This window comes from Phocoena sinus, chromosome 8 (assembly GCF_008692025.1).
Source record: "Phocoena sinus isolate mPhoSin1 chromosome 8, mPhoSin1.pri, whole genome shotgun sequence".
Taxonomy (NCBI): domain Eukaryota; kingdom Metazoa; phylum Chordata; class Mammalia; order Artiodactyla; family Phocoenidae; genus Phocoena; species Phocoena sinus.
The window spans coordinates 48,811,746-48,824,659 of NC_045770.1; the positions used below are offsets into that span (position 1 = coordinate 48,811,746).

A 12,914-nucleotide genomic window follows, 5' to 3' on the forward strand; every position below is an offset into this window, starting at 1 on the left:
GATTTGAGGGCAGGGGCATGTATGTTAGTAAATACCAGAGCCACCATATTCTCCATATGAGAGTCAATTCTAAGAACGATGGTTACATACTGCTAGGTTGTCATCAAAGCTGTTGCTTCAAAGGTCTGTGAATTCATACAATAAGTTTTAAAAAATACAGCAGTGCAGTGACCTACATCCCCCTCTAAAGTTTCGTATAGCATTCCCTTTTTTCTTGCTGGCAAGAACCGTTTTCCTGCAAATCTAGCCAGAGATCCAGAAGAATCCTTTGAAGTCATCCAGTTTAACCTCTCAGTAGATGTTTGGATCCCTCATGTTCAGTGTCTAGCCAGCTGCCCATTGAGTGAAGGATCCTCCCTCCCTTGCAAAGCAGCCTATTCCCAATTTGAACAGCTCTTGTCTCATCATTCATCCTTCAGCTAAGCCACAATTTGAATTTCTGGGCTTTCCATTTTTCATCTTGGAGCCACAAAGAACAAAATGGCTTCTACTTCTGTATTATATTCCTTAACACATTGTGGACTTTTGTTGTGTCCTTTCTGAGTCTTCCCTTTATAACTTGAATATTCTCAATAAATTGGTCTGTTCATTCATTCGTCAAATATTTAATGAACAATACTATGTGCCACGCAAGGCACCAAGAAACAAAGATGAATATTGTATAGTTCCTGCCTACTATAAGTTTGAAGGAAAGATAGACTCATAAATATATAACGTCAAAATAACACAGTATATGACATAGCTAGGCAGAGAAATTTACAAAAACTCAAAAGAGGAGTGACTTACCCAATGAAGAGGAGTTGTGGTGGTCATTTAATATTTCCTGGAGCAGATGCCATCTAAACTATCAAGGGGGAGGTCGGAGATTTCTTGTAGAGAACGCAGCATGAGTAAAGGCCAAGAGATGAGCTATCATGTGTACCGTGCAGGAAAAAGACAGTTCAGTTCAGTGTTCCTGGGGGCTAAAGTATGAAGCTAGAAATGAGACAGGGTTAAGAGCTAGATCATGAATATTTTTCTCAAATGACAAAGTATTCAGTGCCCTTTCCAAAAATTTTGATATTATCAGGAGAAATCATTGGAATATCTCCCAATCTCTGCTTGCCTCCTTCCCTACCCCTATTAACGAAGAAATTGTTATCCCTGAGGTGTCAGCTCTCGTAAGACCAGTATACTCTAGTTGATGTTTTTTGGAGCTAACCCAAATTACATTGAAAATACTCACGTTCCCATCATTTCCTTCTAAAACCCAAGATCTTATTCTATAAGTTTCTACTGCCTCATAAGTCACCTAAATACTGTCTTGGTGGCTATAGACCTGACACTGTGGCTGAGGTTATACAGTGAAAATGTACTGATCACCAGACACCAAACTATCACTGTCTTTTCTGCTCTGCCTTGAATTCCATGAAGGCAGAAATCACCTGGTCTTAATCCCTAAAGCCTTAGCTTCAAGACAGTCATGTAGAAGATATTCATATAACACCAATGCAGTCATCTGGTGTCAATAGGTAATTAAAACCAAAAATGGATTCACATACATTCTTCTCTGAAGAACCTAATGATCAAGGCACATCTCATCCAATTTTCCTTCTTGCTTTCTTCATTCTAGCCTCATCGTCTGTTTCTTGGACCTGGCATACCCGTTCTTACTTCAAGGGATTTTACATATGTTCTTCCCTCTGCCTGGAACATTCTGTCCTCCTCTCCAACTCCCACCCTGACCCACTTAAAAGTAACTAAGTGCTCTTCACCTTCAGGAAGAGTCCCTATGTGTGGCTTTCCTGTTTGCCACTCTTATACTCTGCACTTGCCTTTCGTATGACTCATAAACTGAAAGATTCACCGCTGTAGCTCCAGGGCTTAGTCCAGTGCCAGGCACAAAGCTGGTGTTTAATAAATATTAAGTAAATTATTTGACTACTGCTAAGTAATATCTCTGTTCAAAGAACACTGGAATTTTTCAAAGAAAACAGAATTAGAGAGAAGTCAGAAGTACAAAGACGAGATTTTAGTGGCTGTGGTTGAATTATTAACTTCAACGTATAATTGTGAAAACAACCCTCTTAAATTCAGTTTTATTAATTCAGTCAATAAAAGTTGCTAAGCATTACCTTGACATTTGCAGTGGTGGTATAACTGTCAAGTTATACTTGATCTTATCTTAACATTGAACTTTTCTGACTGAGTGCCCTAATTAATTTTTCTGGATTAACTACTAAATTCTTATTCCTCATCTCTTTTTACCCAAGAACAAAATTTAATCAAATGATCATAAATTTAGTAAGCTATATTTGTTGTAAGAGTATATAGAGAAATTAAATATCCAGTGACAAGGGACTGGTTAAACAAATGACCTGAGTGAAATATTATTTAGTCATTTAAATGGATAATTATAAAGACTATCTAGCTGTATGGAAATGGCTTAAAATATACTGTGAATTAGAAAAAAAATAGAATATAGTATGAAAACATAACGTAGCCATGGAGATGGAGGTTTAAAAAGCATATAAAAATAAAAAATAAGACGGTTTGTGAATTTGGGAGAGATATTTAATTATGTATTACATACAAGTTTTAGAGGGCTATATGTACATTGGATGTCAATTACTATAGTCTACAGGAGTAAGTATGAAAGCTATATTAGAGTATAAACTATTCAAATTTACATGCTGCCACAATAATGCATTCCTTGTCTGTATCTACAGCAAATTAAAACCTGTTTATTACTGAAAAGTGTCTCCCATTTGCTATGACTCTAGAAGGGGTCCCTGCCTTCTGAAGTCAAAGTTCCTTATTAATAGGAAAACACGCTTCTTTGCTGGATAAATAGTATTAGAGCAACAATACCAGAAATAGCAGAATGAAAACACCTAAATTTCACTACTCTATCAAATCAAATGTTTTTTCACGTGACTCATTTCCTTCCATTCTTTTTCGTATGTGTGTATAATTTTTACAATGGACACTAATGATTTTTTACATTTTCTCATGTTACACAGTTTGTAAGCTTTTATTTCCTACTTCATAATGATTTTTATTTCCTACTTCATAATGATTGTTGCGATGCAGGGACAAACCTGAGTATTGTTCCTGACCTTCCTTTGTCTGCTGACAGTGCACTTTATAGCTTTGCATGCAAGGCTGTTATCACCTGATTTCCATTTGAGTAGTAAGATGATAACGCAGAGTACAAGGGGAACTAGGTTTAGGTGACAGCCACATCATTTAATGTCTGCTTATTGTTTCTACAGGGGAATTCTGGCCTGGGATTCAGTATTGCTGGAGGGACAGATAATCCCCACATTGGAGATGACCCTGGCATATTTATTACGAAGATTATACCTGGAGGTGCTGCAGCAGAGGATGGCAGACTCAGGTAAGATCTGAAATGTTAGAATTATTTGAAAGTAAATCTGCCACATCAATGAGACGTACTTGTGCCTTTGGAGAGTAATAATTCTCCAAAAGTTCTGTACTTGAAAGAGAAGACTGTCAAAGCAAGCCTTCTGTAATGACTTTCCAGATCTCTTATTACTTATTGAATTTCAGCTAGTATTTAATTTGTGTTTGTTGATGGCTACCACATTCAACATTGAGCCAGGCAGTGTGAGGAAGGGATACAGATGTATCTTCTGTTCCATGAGGCCTTCAGTCTGATTGGAAAGAAGAATGCTATGAGCTGATGAGCAAGTAATAAAATGTGTAGAGAACAATATATTGTAACTGTTGTAGTGTTAGCAGAGAAATTCCATGTCATGCACCGTGTGTGTGTTCATGGATTTGGCAACCATTTATAAGGGCTTTCTGTAGGAGTTTGGATGGAAAGAGTCTGAAAAGCTATTCTGTAAGAAGATTCCAGTCTGAGTCTGAAAAAAATAACTTATTAACCCCACAAACCTGAATGAGAGCACAGAGGGAGAAGAAGCAAGTGGTCCCAGGAAAGAAGGAAATCACGTGTCTTGGATGAAAAACACCAGGTGAGGTTCTGTAGCTGGAGTGGAGCCAGATCTTGCTCAGGATAGAATAGTGGTGGCTTGAGCCAGGGACCCTCTCTTTAAAGAAATAAAGATTATTTGACAAAATAAAAGAGTCACCCACATGGGGCTCTTGGTAAATAATATAAAATTCTATCAGAGCTCAAAACAGTAGCTAGGGGCTTCCCTGGTGGCGCAGTGGTTGAGAATCTGCCTGCCAACACAGGGGACACAGGTTTGAGCCCTCGACCGGGAAGATCCCACGTGCCGCGGAGCAACTAAGCGCGTGCGCCACAACTGCTGAGCCTGTGCTCTAGAGCCTGCAAGCCACAACTACTGAGCCCACGTGCCACAACTACTGAAGCCCGCGCACCTAGAGTCCGTGCTCCACAACAAGAGAAGCCACCACAATAAGTCCATGCACCGCAATGGAGAGTAGCCCCCCCTCTCCGCAACTAGAGAAAGCCCGCGCGCAGCAACAAAGACCCAACATAGCCAAAAATAAATAAATAAATAAAACACTAGCTAAAGGAATTGTAGATTGAACAATTAGGAGAGATTTCCTTGGGGAGAAAAGCATGTCCCAATGTTATTTTAGCACCTCTACTAGATTGTAAATCTCCTCAGGCCAAGCAGTTATATTATAGATGTGAATCCATAAATTCTTGCTGAATGAATGAGAGAGTTTTTGAATGAATGAATGAATGAGTGAATAAAATGAGAAGAGAAAGGAGGGTAAATTAATGAGTGGGGAGAGAGGGTAGCACAGGCCAAGGCCTGTAGGTAAGAATGGTTTTAGCTTGCATGGAGCCGCACTGAAAACTGTGACCTAAGTGGCAGAAATGTAAGCTTTGTAGCCCTTCCTCAGTCTGCTTTTTTAAGCATAAAGAAGCTAGCTTACTGGTTTTTTATAAAAGAGCCAAGGACACTTTTTCCCTATCCAACTGTTCTGATGCAGTGATTACTTTTGACAGCTGCATCTTTGCCGCTTGTGGAGGAAAACCACGCTTTTTTTCCAGGTACATCGGTATCCCCTATCAACAAGAAAAGAAATAAGTCACGTTCCTGCAGGAAACACATGCTTTTTGAATAGAATTTTCAGGCTGAATTGACTAAATTAATTTCTGGGTGAGGGAATGTCCATGCTGCAGAGTGAGAGATTAGAACTAGATGCTGTGTAATTCTAGGACTCATGGTGGGGATAGTGATTGCTAATACTGGACCCTGGAGAAGCTCCATTTTAAAAGTTTAGAAATAAAGTTGTTAAAGGAAACTTCAGAAAAGTGGGCCACAATCATTATTTCATACCACTCTTTACCTAGAAGTAGGGGAACTTTCGCCTCAGCCAAACTTTGGCCCTAAGCTTCAGATAAAACAAACTTCATGTTATGTGCTTATTCTACAATTAAGAATGAAAAATGGCATCTCTTAGAGTACCACCACTCTTTTGCTCATGCCTACGGAGATAAAAGGAAGTTCTGCTGTGTTGGGAGCGTCATTCAATAGTTGTAAAGAGAATAATCATAATGACAGCTAACATTCATTGAGATTCCATCATGAGTGGAGCATTGGGCTAAGATAGATAGGTAGGTAGATAGGTTGGTAGGTGGGTGGATGGTTGGATGGATGGATACATAGATTGATTGACAGATAGGTTGATAATATAAATAGAGATGTAGGTACACACAGACACACAGTCTTCTATACACTTACCACAGCCATATGAGTCAGGTACAGTTATTATGGCCATAATAATACGGACTCAGGGAATTAAGAATTAAACATTTTAAGAAGATCACCCATCTAACTTTGAATACATTCCAAAATCGAGTCCTGTATATCGCTTAAGTACTCTCTAAACTCTAATTCAATAGGAGAAACCCCTACCTCATGTGGTCCTGGCCTGAAAATTCCCAAAGATAAAGTTTTTCACAATGGTAATGCGCAACTCTGAGCAATTACAAAGTTTGCTGTTTTTCTACTGAGCCACAGTTGTTTTTATTATGAACTCTACCCACTGGTCTTCGTTCTGGCTTCCTGGAGCCAGGGCCGTGGCCTGTGACTGTATATGTGAATTTTGCCTGGTGAGGTTGTGCAGTGAATGACCTGAAAAGCTCTGAACAGTGGTCCTAACAGGAGCAACCCTATACCAACTCCCCAGTCCGCATCACAGCCTTGTGCCTATGCGAAGACAGCTCTGGTGTGGGTCTCCAGTTCTTTGTGATAGATCCTTGCTACTACCACTGAGACTGTTTCCCACCCTACTCCTTCCTGCCATGAACTTGAATGGTTTGGGGACATCTAGGAGTTCAAGAATAACACTCAGTCAAAAATCTGGCAGCGTGACATTAAGATAGATTTCAGAATTTAGCAATTTATCTGGTTCAAAGCCTACTTTTTACAGATGGGAAAGCTGAGGCTCAGACGAGTGATTTATCCTGAGGCATAAGTCATTTGGGAGGTCTGTTTTAACTAGACTCCAAATGTCTTTTTTTTTAACTTTTTATTTTATATTGGAGTATAGTTGATTAGCAATGCTGTGATAGTTTCAGGTGGACCTCAAAGTGATTCAGTTATACATGTACATGTATTTATTCTTTTTCAAATTCTTTCCCATTTAGGTTGTTACAAAATATTGAGCAGAGTTCCCTGTGCCATACAGTAGGCCCTTGTTGGTTATCCATTTTAAACATAGCAGTGTGTACATGTCAATCCCAAACTCCCTAAATATCCGTTCTCCTGACCCTTCCCACCTGTTAACCGTAAGTTCGTTCTCTAAGTCTGTGAGTCTGTTTCTGTTTTGTAAATAAGTTCATTTGTATCATTTCTTTTTCGATTCCACATATAAGCGATACCATACAATGCCATACGATATTTCTCTTTCTCTATCTGACTTGCATCACTCAGTATGACAATCTCTAGGTCCGTCCATGTTGCTGCAAGCATTATATTTCATTCTTTTTAGTGTCTGAGTAATAGTGCATTGTATATATGTGCCACATCTTCTTTATCCATTCCTCTGTCGATGGACATTTAGGTTGCTTCCATGTCTTGGCTATTGTAAACAGTGCTGCAATGAACATTGGGGTGCATATATCCTTTCGGACCCTTAGACTCCAAATGTCTTGACTCAAGTAATTAATGATCTAAGGTAGTGTTAAGTGGCAGTAACACCTAAGCCCACCTAAGTCTTTTCTCTGTGTAACGGGAACACTCTTTGAAGCTGGACTAACAATGTGTGAGGAGTGCTTTCTATTTCACCATTAGTCCTTGTGAACATGGAATCAGCAAATAACAGTGAACTCTGGAAAGATGTAGGTTCTGATGCCCGTATACTAACATAGTTGATTTTGGAAAGATTAAACTCTTTTGGTTGCTGTTTTCTTATCTATAAAGTGATGACAATTATACCTTTTCTGAGGATTCAGTGAGATAACCTAAGTCCCTAGCTATGCCAAGAATATAGTACATGCTCAGTAAATTTTAGTAATGTTTCCCCCTTCTTTTTACCAGCCCTCTCTACCTCTCAGTGGTCTTTCCTCTCCTATTGCTTCCATTCCTTCTTCTTTTTCTCTCCTCTCATCCCTTCCACCTTTCTTTCAGTTCCCGTTCATCCTCTAGGGCCTTCCCTAAGCTTCCTGTTCCTATCTTTTCACATGCCCTATTCTCTTGATCATAACATGAAATTAAAACCCATTTAGAAACAGGTATGGTACTAAAAAAGGTTCTGTGTTTCTATTCTCAAGTTTATAATACAGTCAACTGAATCTGCTATGTTTCCCTTACTTAAAAACTAAGCCCACAAACTAAACATAGTTTTGTTTTGTTTTTTTTTAACTTGACAAATTCTTTGGTGCTGTGAGTTAGGAACTTGTAAAAATTTTTCTGATGTATCCGTCACATTATAAATTATACTTTTGACAGTTAAATAATATTAAAATTGAAAGAGAAGCTGAGGCCCAGAAAGGTGAGGTGTTGGGTCTACTCCAAGGAGAGTAGTAATCTGGACTTTGCAGTGGATATATAATAATCAGGTCAATAATAATAATAGCAAGGACAACATAGTACTTCAGTGTGCCAACTACTTTCCTGACACATTAACTCATTTAAAGTGTATAACAACTTGACGAGACCTATACTTTTATTACTCCCTCTTTTCACGTAAGAAAATCAAGGAACTGAGATAAGAGGTTAAGTAACTTAGCAAGATTGTACGGCTAGTAAATGTTAGGGCAGACTTTGAACATAGGCAATCTGCGTCTAATGTCCATGTATTTATGTTCTAAGTTACACTGCAGGGGGAAAAAGAATGACATTTAAAAGACACATTGTGGTAAGCAGTATTCTAAAAATGCCACACCTCATGTTTCCACGCCCTAATCCATAGAACCTGTGACTTTAATGAGCTCTCACTCCTGTGATTTTGTTATAGTGCATGGCATAGTTGACCCAAGATAGGGAGAATATTCAGGTGAGCCTGATCTAATCACATGAGCCCTAAAAGTAGAGAGCTTTCTCTGGCTGGTGGCGGAAGAGGAAGTCAAAGAGATTCAAAATCTGGGAAGTACTCGGCACTGTTCCTGGTTTGAAGATGGAGGAGGCCATGTGAGAAAGTACAAGGTTGGACTCTAGGAGCACACAGAGGCCTCTGGCTGATAGCTAACAAGGAAGCAGGGACCTCCATCTCACAACTGCAAGGACCTGTGTCTTACCACAACCTTATAGGCTGGGAAGAAGACCCACAGCTCCAGATGAGAATGTAGTTGGTTGACACTTGGATTTCAGCCTTGTGAGAACCTCAGCAGAGATTCCAGCCACACTGTGTCAGACTTCTGACTTATACAGATAGTGAGCTAATAAATAGGTCTTGTTTTTGGTTTTTGGGGTTTTTTAAAAAATTTATTTTATTTATTTTTGGCTGTTTTTTAATTTATTTATTTTATTTATTATTTACTTTTGGCTGTGTTGGGTCTTCATTGCTGCGTGCGAGCTCTCTCTAGTTGCGGTGAGCAGGGGCCACTCTTCGTTGCAGTGCGTGGGCTTCAGTAGTTGTGGCTCGCAGGCTCCAGAGCACAGGCTCGGTAGTTGTGGTGCACGGGCTTAGTTGCTCCGCGGCGTGTGGGATCCTCCCGGACCGGGGCTCGAACCCGTGTCCCCTGCATTGGCAGGCGGACGCTCAACCACTGCACCACCAGGGGAGTCCCTAGGTCTTGTTTTAAGCTGCTAAATTTGTGGTAATTTTGTAAGGAGCAACAAAACATGAATATCTACATTATTCGAGGAGTTCTGAGTTCATTATGAAAAGTCTTCCTGTATGTGCTCCATCACACCCAATATAAAGCAAGTGTGTAGGTTTAAGACACAGATAAGGCGAGAGGTGACTTTCTCCTTAATTAGATCAGACTCCAAACTAAACTCAAGTCCCAGTGTTTGCCCCAGAAGAGAGATATAGGAGAAGGAACATACTATTTGGAGTAGAGGACATGGGTTTCAAGTTCTCCTTTCTAGCTAAGTGACCTTGGGCCTCTTTTTTTTTTTTTTTTTTCCTTGGACCTCTTTTTAAGCTCTCTGTGCTCCAGTTCCCTTACTGGTAAATTGTAAGTAGGAGCATATATATCAGGAAGCTGTAATGCGTTGCTTTAAACTGCAACTGCTGTGGTAACTTGTCAGGGAGCAATAAAAAGCTAATATGGACTCTGGCATTTTGGACCCTAATATTCACTTAGGCTGAGGTGCAGACTGGCTTGTCTCTGCCAGCCCTACCACACTCTGATTGATCTTCAGAAACACTGATCAGGCCTCATGGCTGGGCTCAGGCCCTTCACACACCTGGAGGCAGGATGTGAAAAGCAATCAGAAACAAGGGGTGGATCAAGGTTAGAAATAGGGAAGAAACCAGTCCCTCAAGGTGAGGGACAGCAGATACAGAGATTAGCTGAAATACACTGTTACATCTGACGGCTGGGGATGTTAGTCTGGGCTGGGGGGAGGGTGAGAGCCCGAAGCTATAAGGAAAATGTGAGATGAAGACTAAGTTAAAAGGCAAGGCAAGGGCTTCCCTGGTGGCGCAGCGGTTGAGGGTCCACCTGCTGACGCAGGGGACACGGGTTCGTGCCCCGGTCCGGGAAGATCCCACATGCCATGGAGCGGCTGGGCCCGTGAGCCATGACTGCTGAGCCTGCATGTCCGGAGCCTGTGCTCCGCAACGGGAGAGGCCACAACAGTGAAAGGCCCGCGTACCGCAAAAAAAAAAAAAAAAAAAAAAAAAAAAAAAAAAAGGCAAGAGAGCATATGAGGGTTTAAATGAATTCCTTTGGATAGTGATTCTTTTCCTGTGCAACTTCTTTTTCTTGTGTATATATTTTTATAGATACGATCATTGTCCTTTGCGGAATATGTATAAAATTCAGAAAAGTAGATAAAAACTAAAGAAAATACAACACGTTCAAGTTGACACTAAATAGAGTCAATAAGTATTAACATTTTTGTACATTCATTTCTGGTCATTTTTTTTTGCTATTTTACTTATTTTCATTTAGTTTAGATCACACTGTATATAATATTTAGCATTTGTTTAATTTCACATAACTTTATTTCATAAACCTTTCCCCATATCATTTTTTTAAAAGCCTTATACATATTTTAATTGCTGTTTAATAATACATGTACTGTTTACATTGTTAGGAGTTTAGGTTGTTTTCAGTTTCTCCACATTTTAAATAACTGGCAGTCTATTGGAAGACACTGCTGACTCTCTCATAAATTCCTTAGGATATATTTGTAGCAGTAGAACTTCCGCACCAAAAGGTATGAACATTCTAAACAATTTTGATACATATTGCTAAATTTCCTTCCAGAAGGACTGTACCAAATTTTACTTCTACCACTGATGTTAGGGAGGGACTATTTTACAATACGTCATCAGCATTTCATGTGCTTGAATGCATATGATTTTAGGCTGTTTACCAAGGCAAACAATGGTATATTTCCTTGCTTTGCTTTGCATTTATTTGATTAACAGAAAGATTGAACTTTTAAAAAACTGTAACAAGTCATCTGTATTATTTCTTCTAGAAGTTGTCATTAAAATTTGATAACATTACCTATCTTTAAAGTTAGAACGTTTTTGAAAGAACATTAGGTTTTCTTCCAGAACAAAATAGGTATATGTCCATGCTTTGAAGAATGGTTTCTATTTTGACTTTTGTATCTGAACCATAAAAATGCCCTGTGTGTGGCTTCAAGTCTCAGGATTGCTGAGGACCAATATTGATCTGTCATTCTGGGGAAGAGCTATCCCATGACAGCCTCCGCTTGACAAAGCAGCAATGACATTTTACACAACAGTGCATTTATTAAACCCATCCACAGCACAAAAGCAGCATGTAGTGGCAGGCAGAAGAGATGGCCACTTGCCAATTTCCTGACAAGTGACACAATTTAATCTCTTAGCCCACAGCACAATCGTTTCTACTCCCAGACAAGATGGAAAAAAAACCCAAAAAACAAGTTTTCTTTAAGTTCATTACTTCATTTGTTCCTTCTGTGTCTGTTTACAAGTAAGGTTGGCTTCGTCCTTATAAAAGCCATATATGTTGATTTCAAATAAGAATGCTATTGTTCATACTGAGGCTTGACTATACTGACTGAAGTCGAGAGGTAAAGGACCAATGTTTCAAGAACACGACCTCTGTGTATAAATTACAGCATCATCCTTTGGCTGTCATACGGCAGTTCATCATTTTGATTTTTCATTAATTCATACCCATTAACTCACTAGTAATTTTTAAATAATAACATGAGGAAAAGAGAGGCAAAGGGGAAGAACAGAGGGAGAAAAAGGAAAAGGAAGAAGAAGAAGAAGAAACACTGGTGATCATCAGAAGGTGAAGACATCATATAACTTAGAAATGGAGAAGGCAAACCTAAATTAAAATTTTTTCTGTGCCAGTGAGAAGCACTGAGCAGTGGAAGGGGAGCAACTTTCAAGCATCACAGTCTGAAACTTACTCCCAAGACTCACTTTCAGACTGTTTAAGGAAATAAGAGATTTCCAGTAAGTGAAACAGCATAAGAGATTGCTAACTCCATAGAATACCTCTCCACATTGAACTTGCATTAGTTTGGATGGTGGGAAACAAAAACCTTGAGTTACCAAGTCCAACATGTCAACTTCCACCAAATGTGTGACTCTTGCACCAAATGACTACAATAATGCTAAACTTTTCATTCAAAGGCAAAGACTCTCAATGTCTTCAAAGCCGTGTGAACTTTTCTCTCATTATCGTTTTGAGGCAAAAGCAGCACAAAAGCCCAACCATTGCCCTGAACAAGAACATTTTCATGAGAAGGGAGATTTCATTATGCAGTGCAAATTATACCAGCACTCTCCTTAGAAAAAAAGTATGATTGGGATCTCAGTGGACTCATAGATTATTTCCTTCCATCTCTGCCCACAGAATGAAAAGGGGTACGATGGAACAGTCCTCTGTCCTTTGATTTCCTCTATCAATATTATCAGCCCAAAATAAAAAAAATTATCAGCCCTAAATAGGCTGACAACCTGTTTAGACAAGAAAAAAATCAATTAGCAAGTAGTCCCATAGTGACTGGTAATAACAAGTCCTCGACAATTTAGAACTACACAGGAAAATTTCTAAACAAGAAGAATAATTTCAGCTACATATCTGGTAGTATGCCAAGTATACAAGTGCAGTCTTTCACAGCTAGAAAGGCATATCCAACAGTTTTCTGGTTTTCGTCAACTGTTACATAATCTAATAAAATAAATCTCTCTATGGGTTAAATGAAATAGCTTTTTAGCAAACATGCCCCCTCTTTTTTAACAAATTGTGCCAAGATTCCTGAATATCCACACTCAAAAGAATTAAGTTGGGCTTTACCTCATACCATACACAAAAATTAACTAAATATGAA

At 39.2% G+C, this 12,914-nt stretch overlaps 1 protein-coding gene across 11 annotated transcripts in view; it reads left to right on the top strand.

Annotated features, from left to right (window-relative positions):
- The window catches only part of DLG2 (discs large MAGUK scaffold protein 2), a 2,048,212-nt gene that overhangs the window by 1,424,064 nt on the left and 611,234 nt on the right, over positions 1 to 12,914 (top strand). For all 11 annotated transcript variants that reach the window (XM_032641314.1, XM_032641323.1, XM_032641315.1 and 8 more), the window contains one exon: positions 3,255 to 3,379. In XM_032641314.1, coding sequence (XP_032497205.1) covers positions 3,255 to 3,379 — 125 coding nt within the window. The remainder of the gene's footprint in view (positions 1 to 3,254; positions 3,380 to 12,914) is intronic.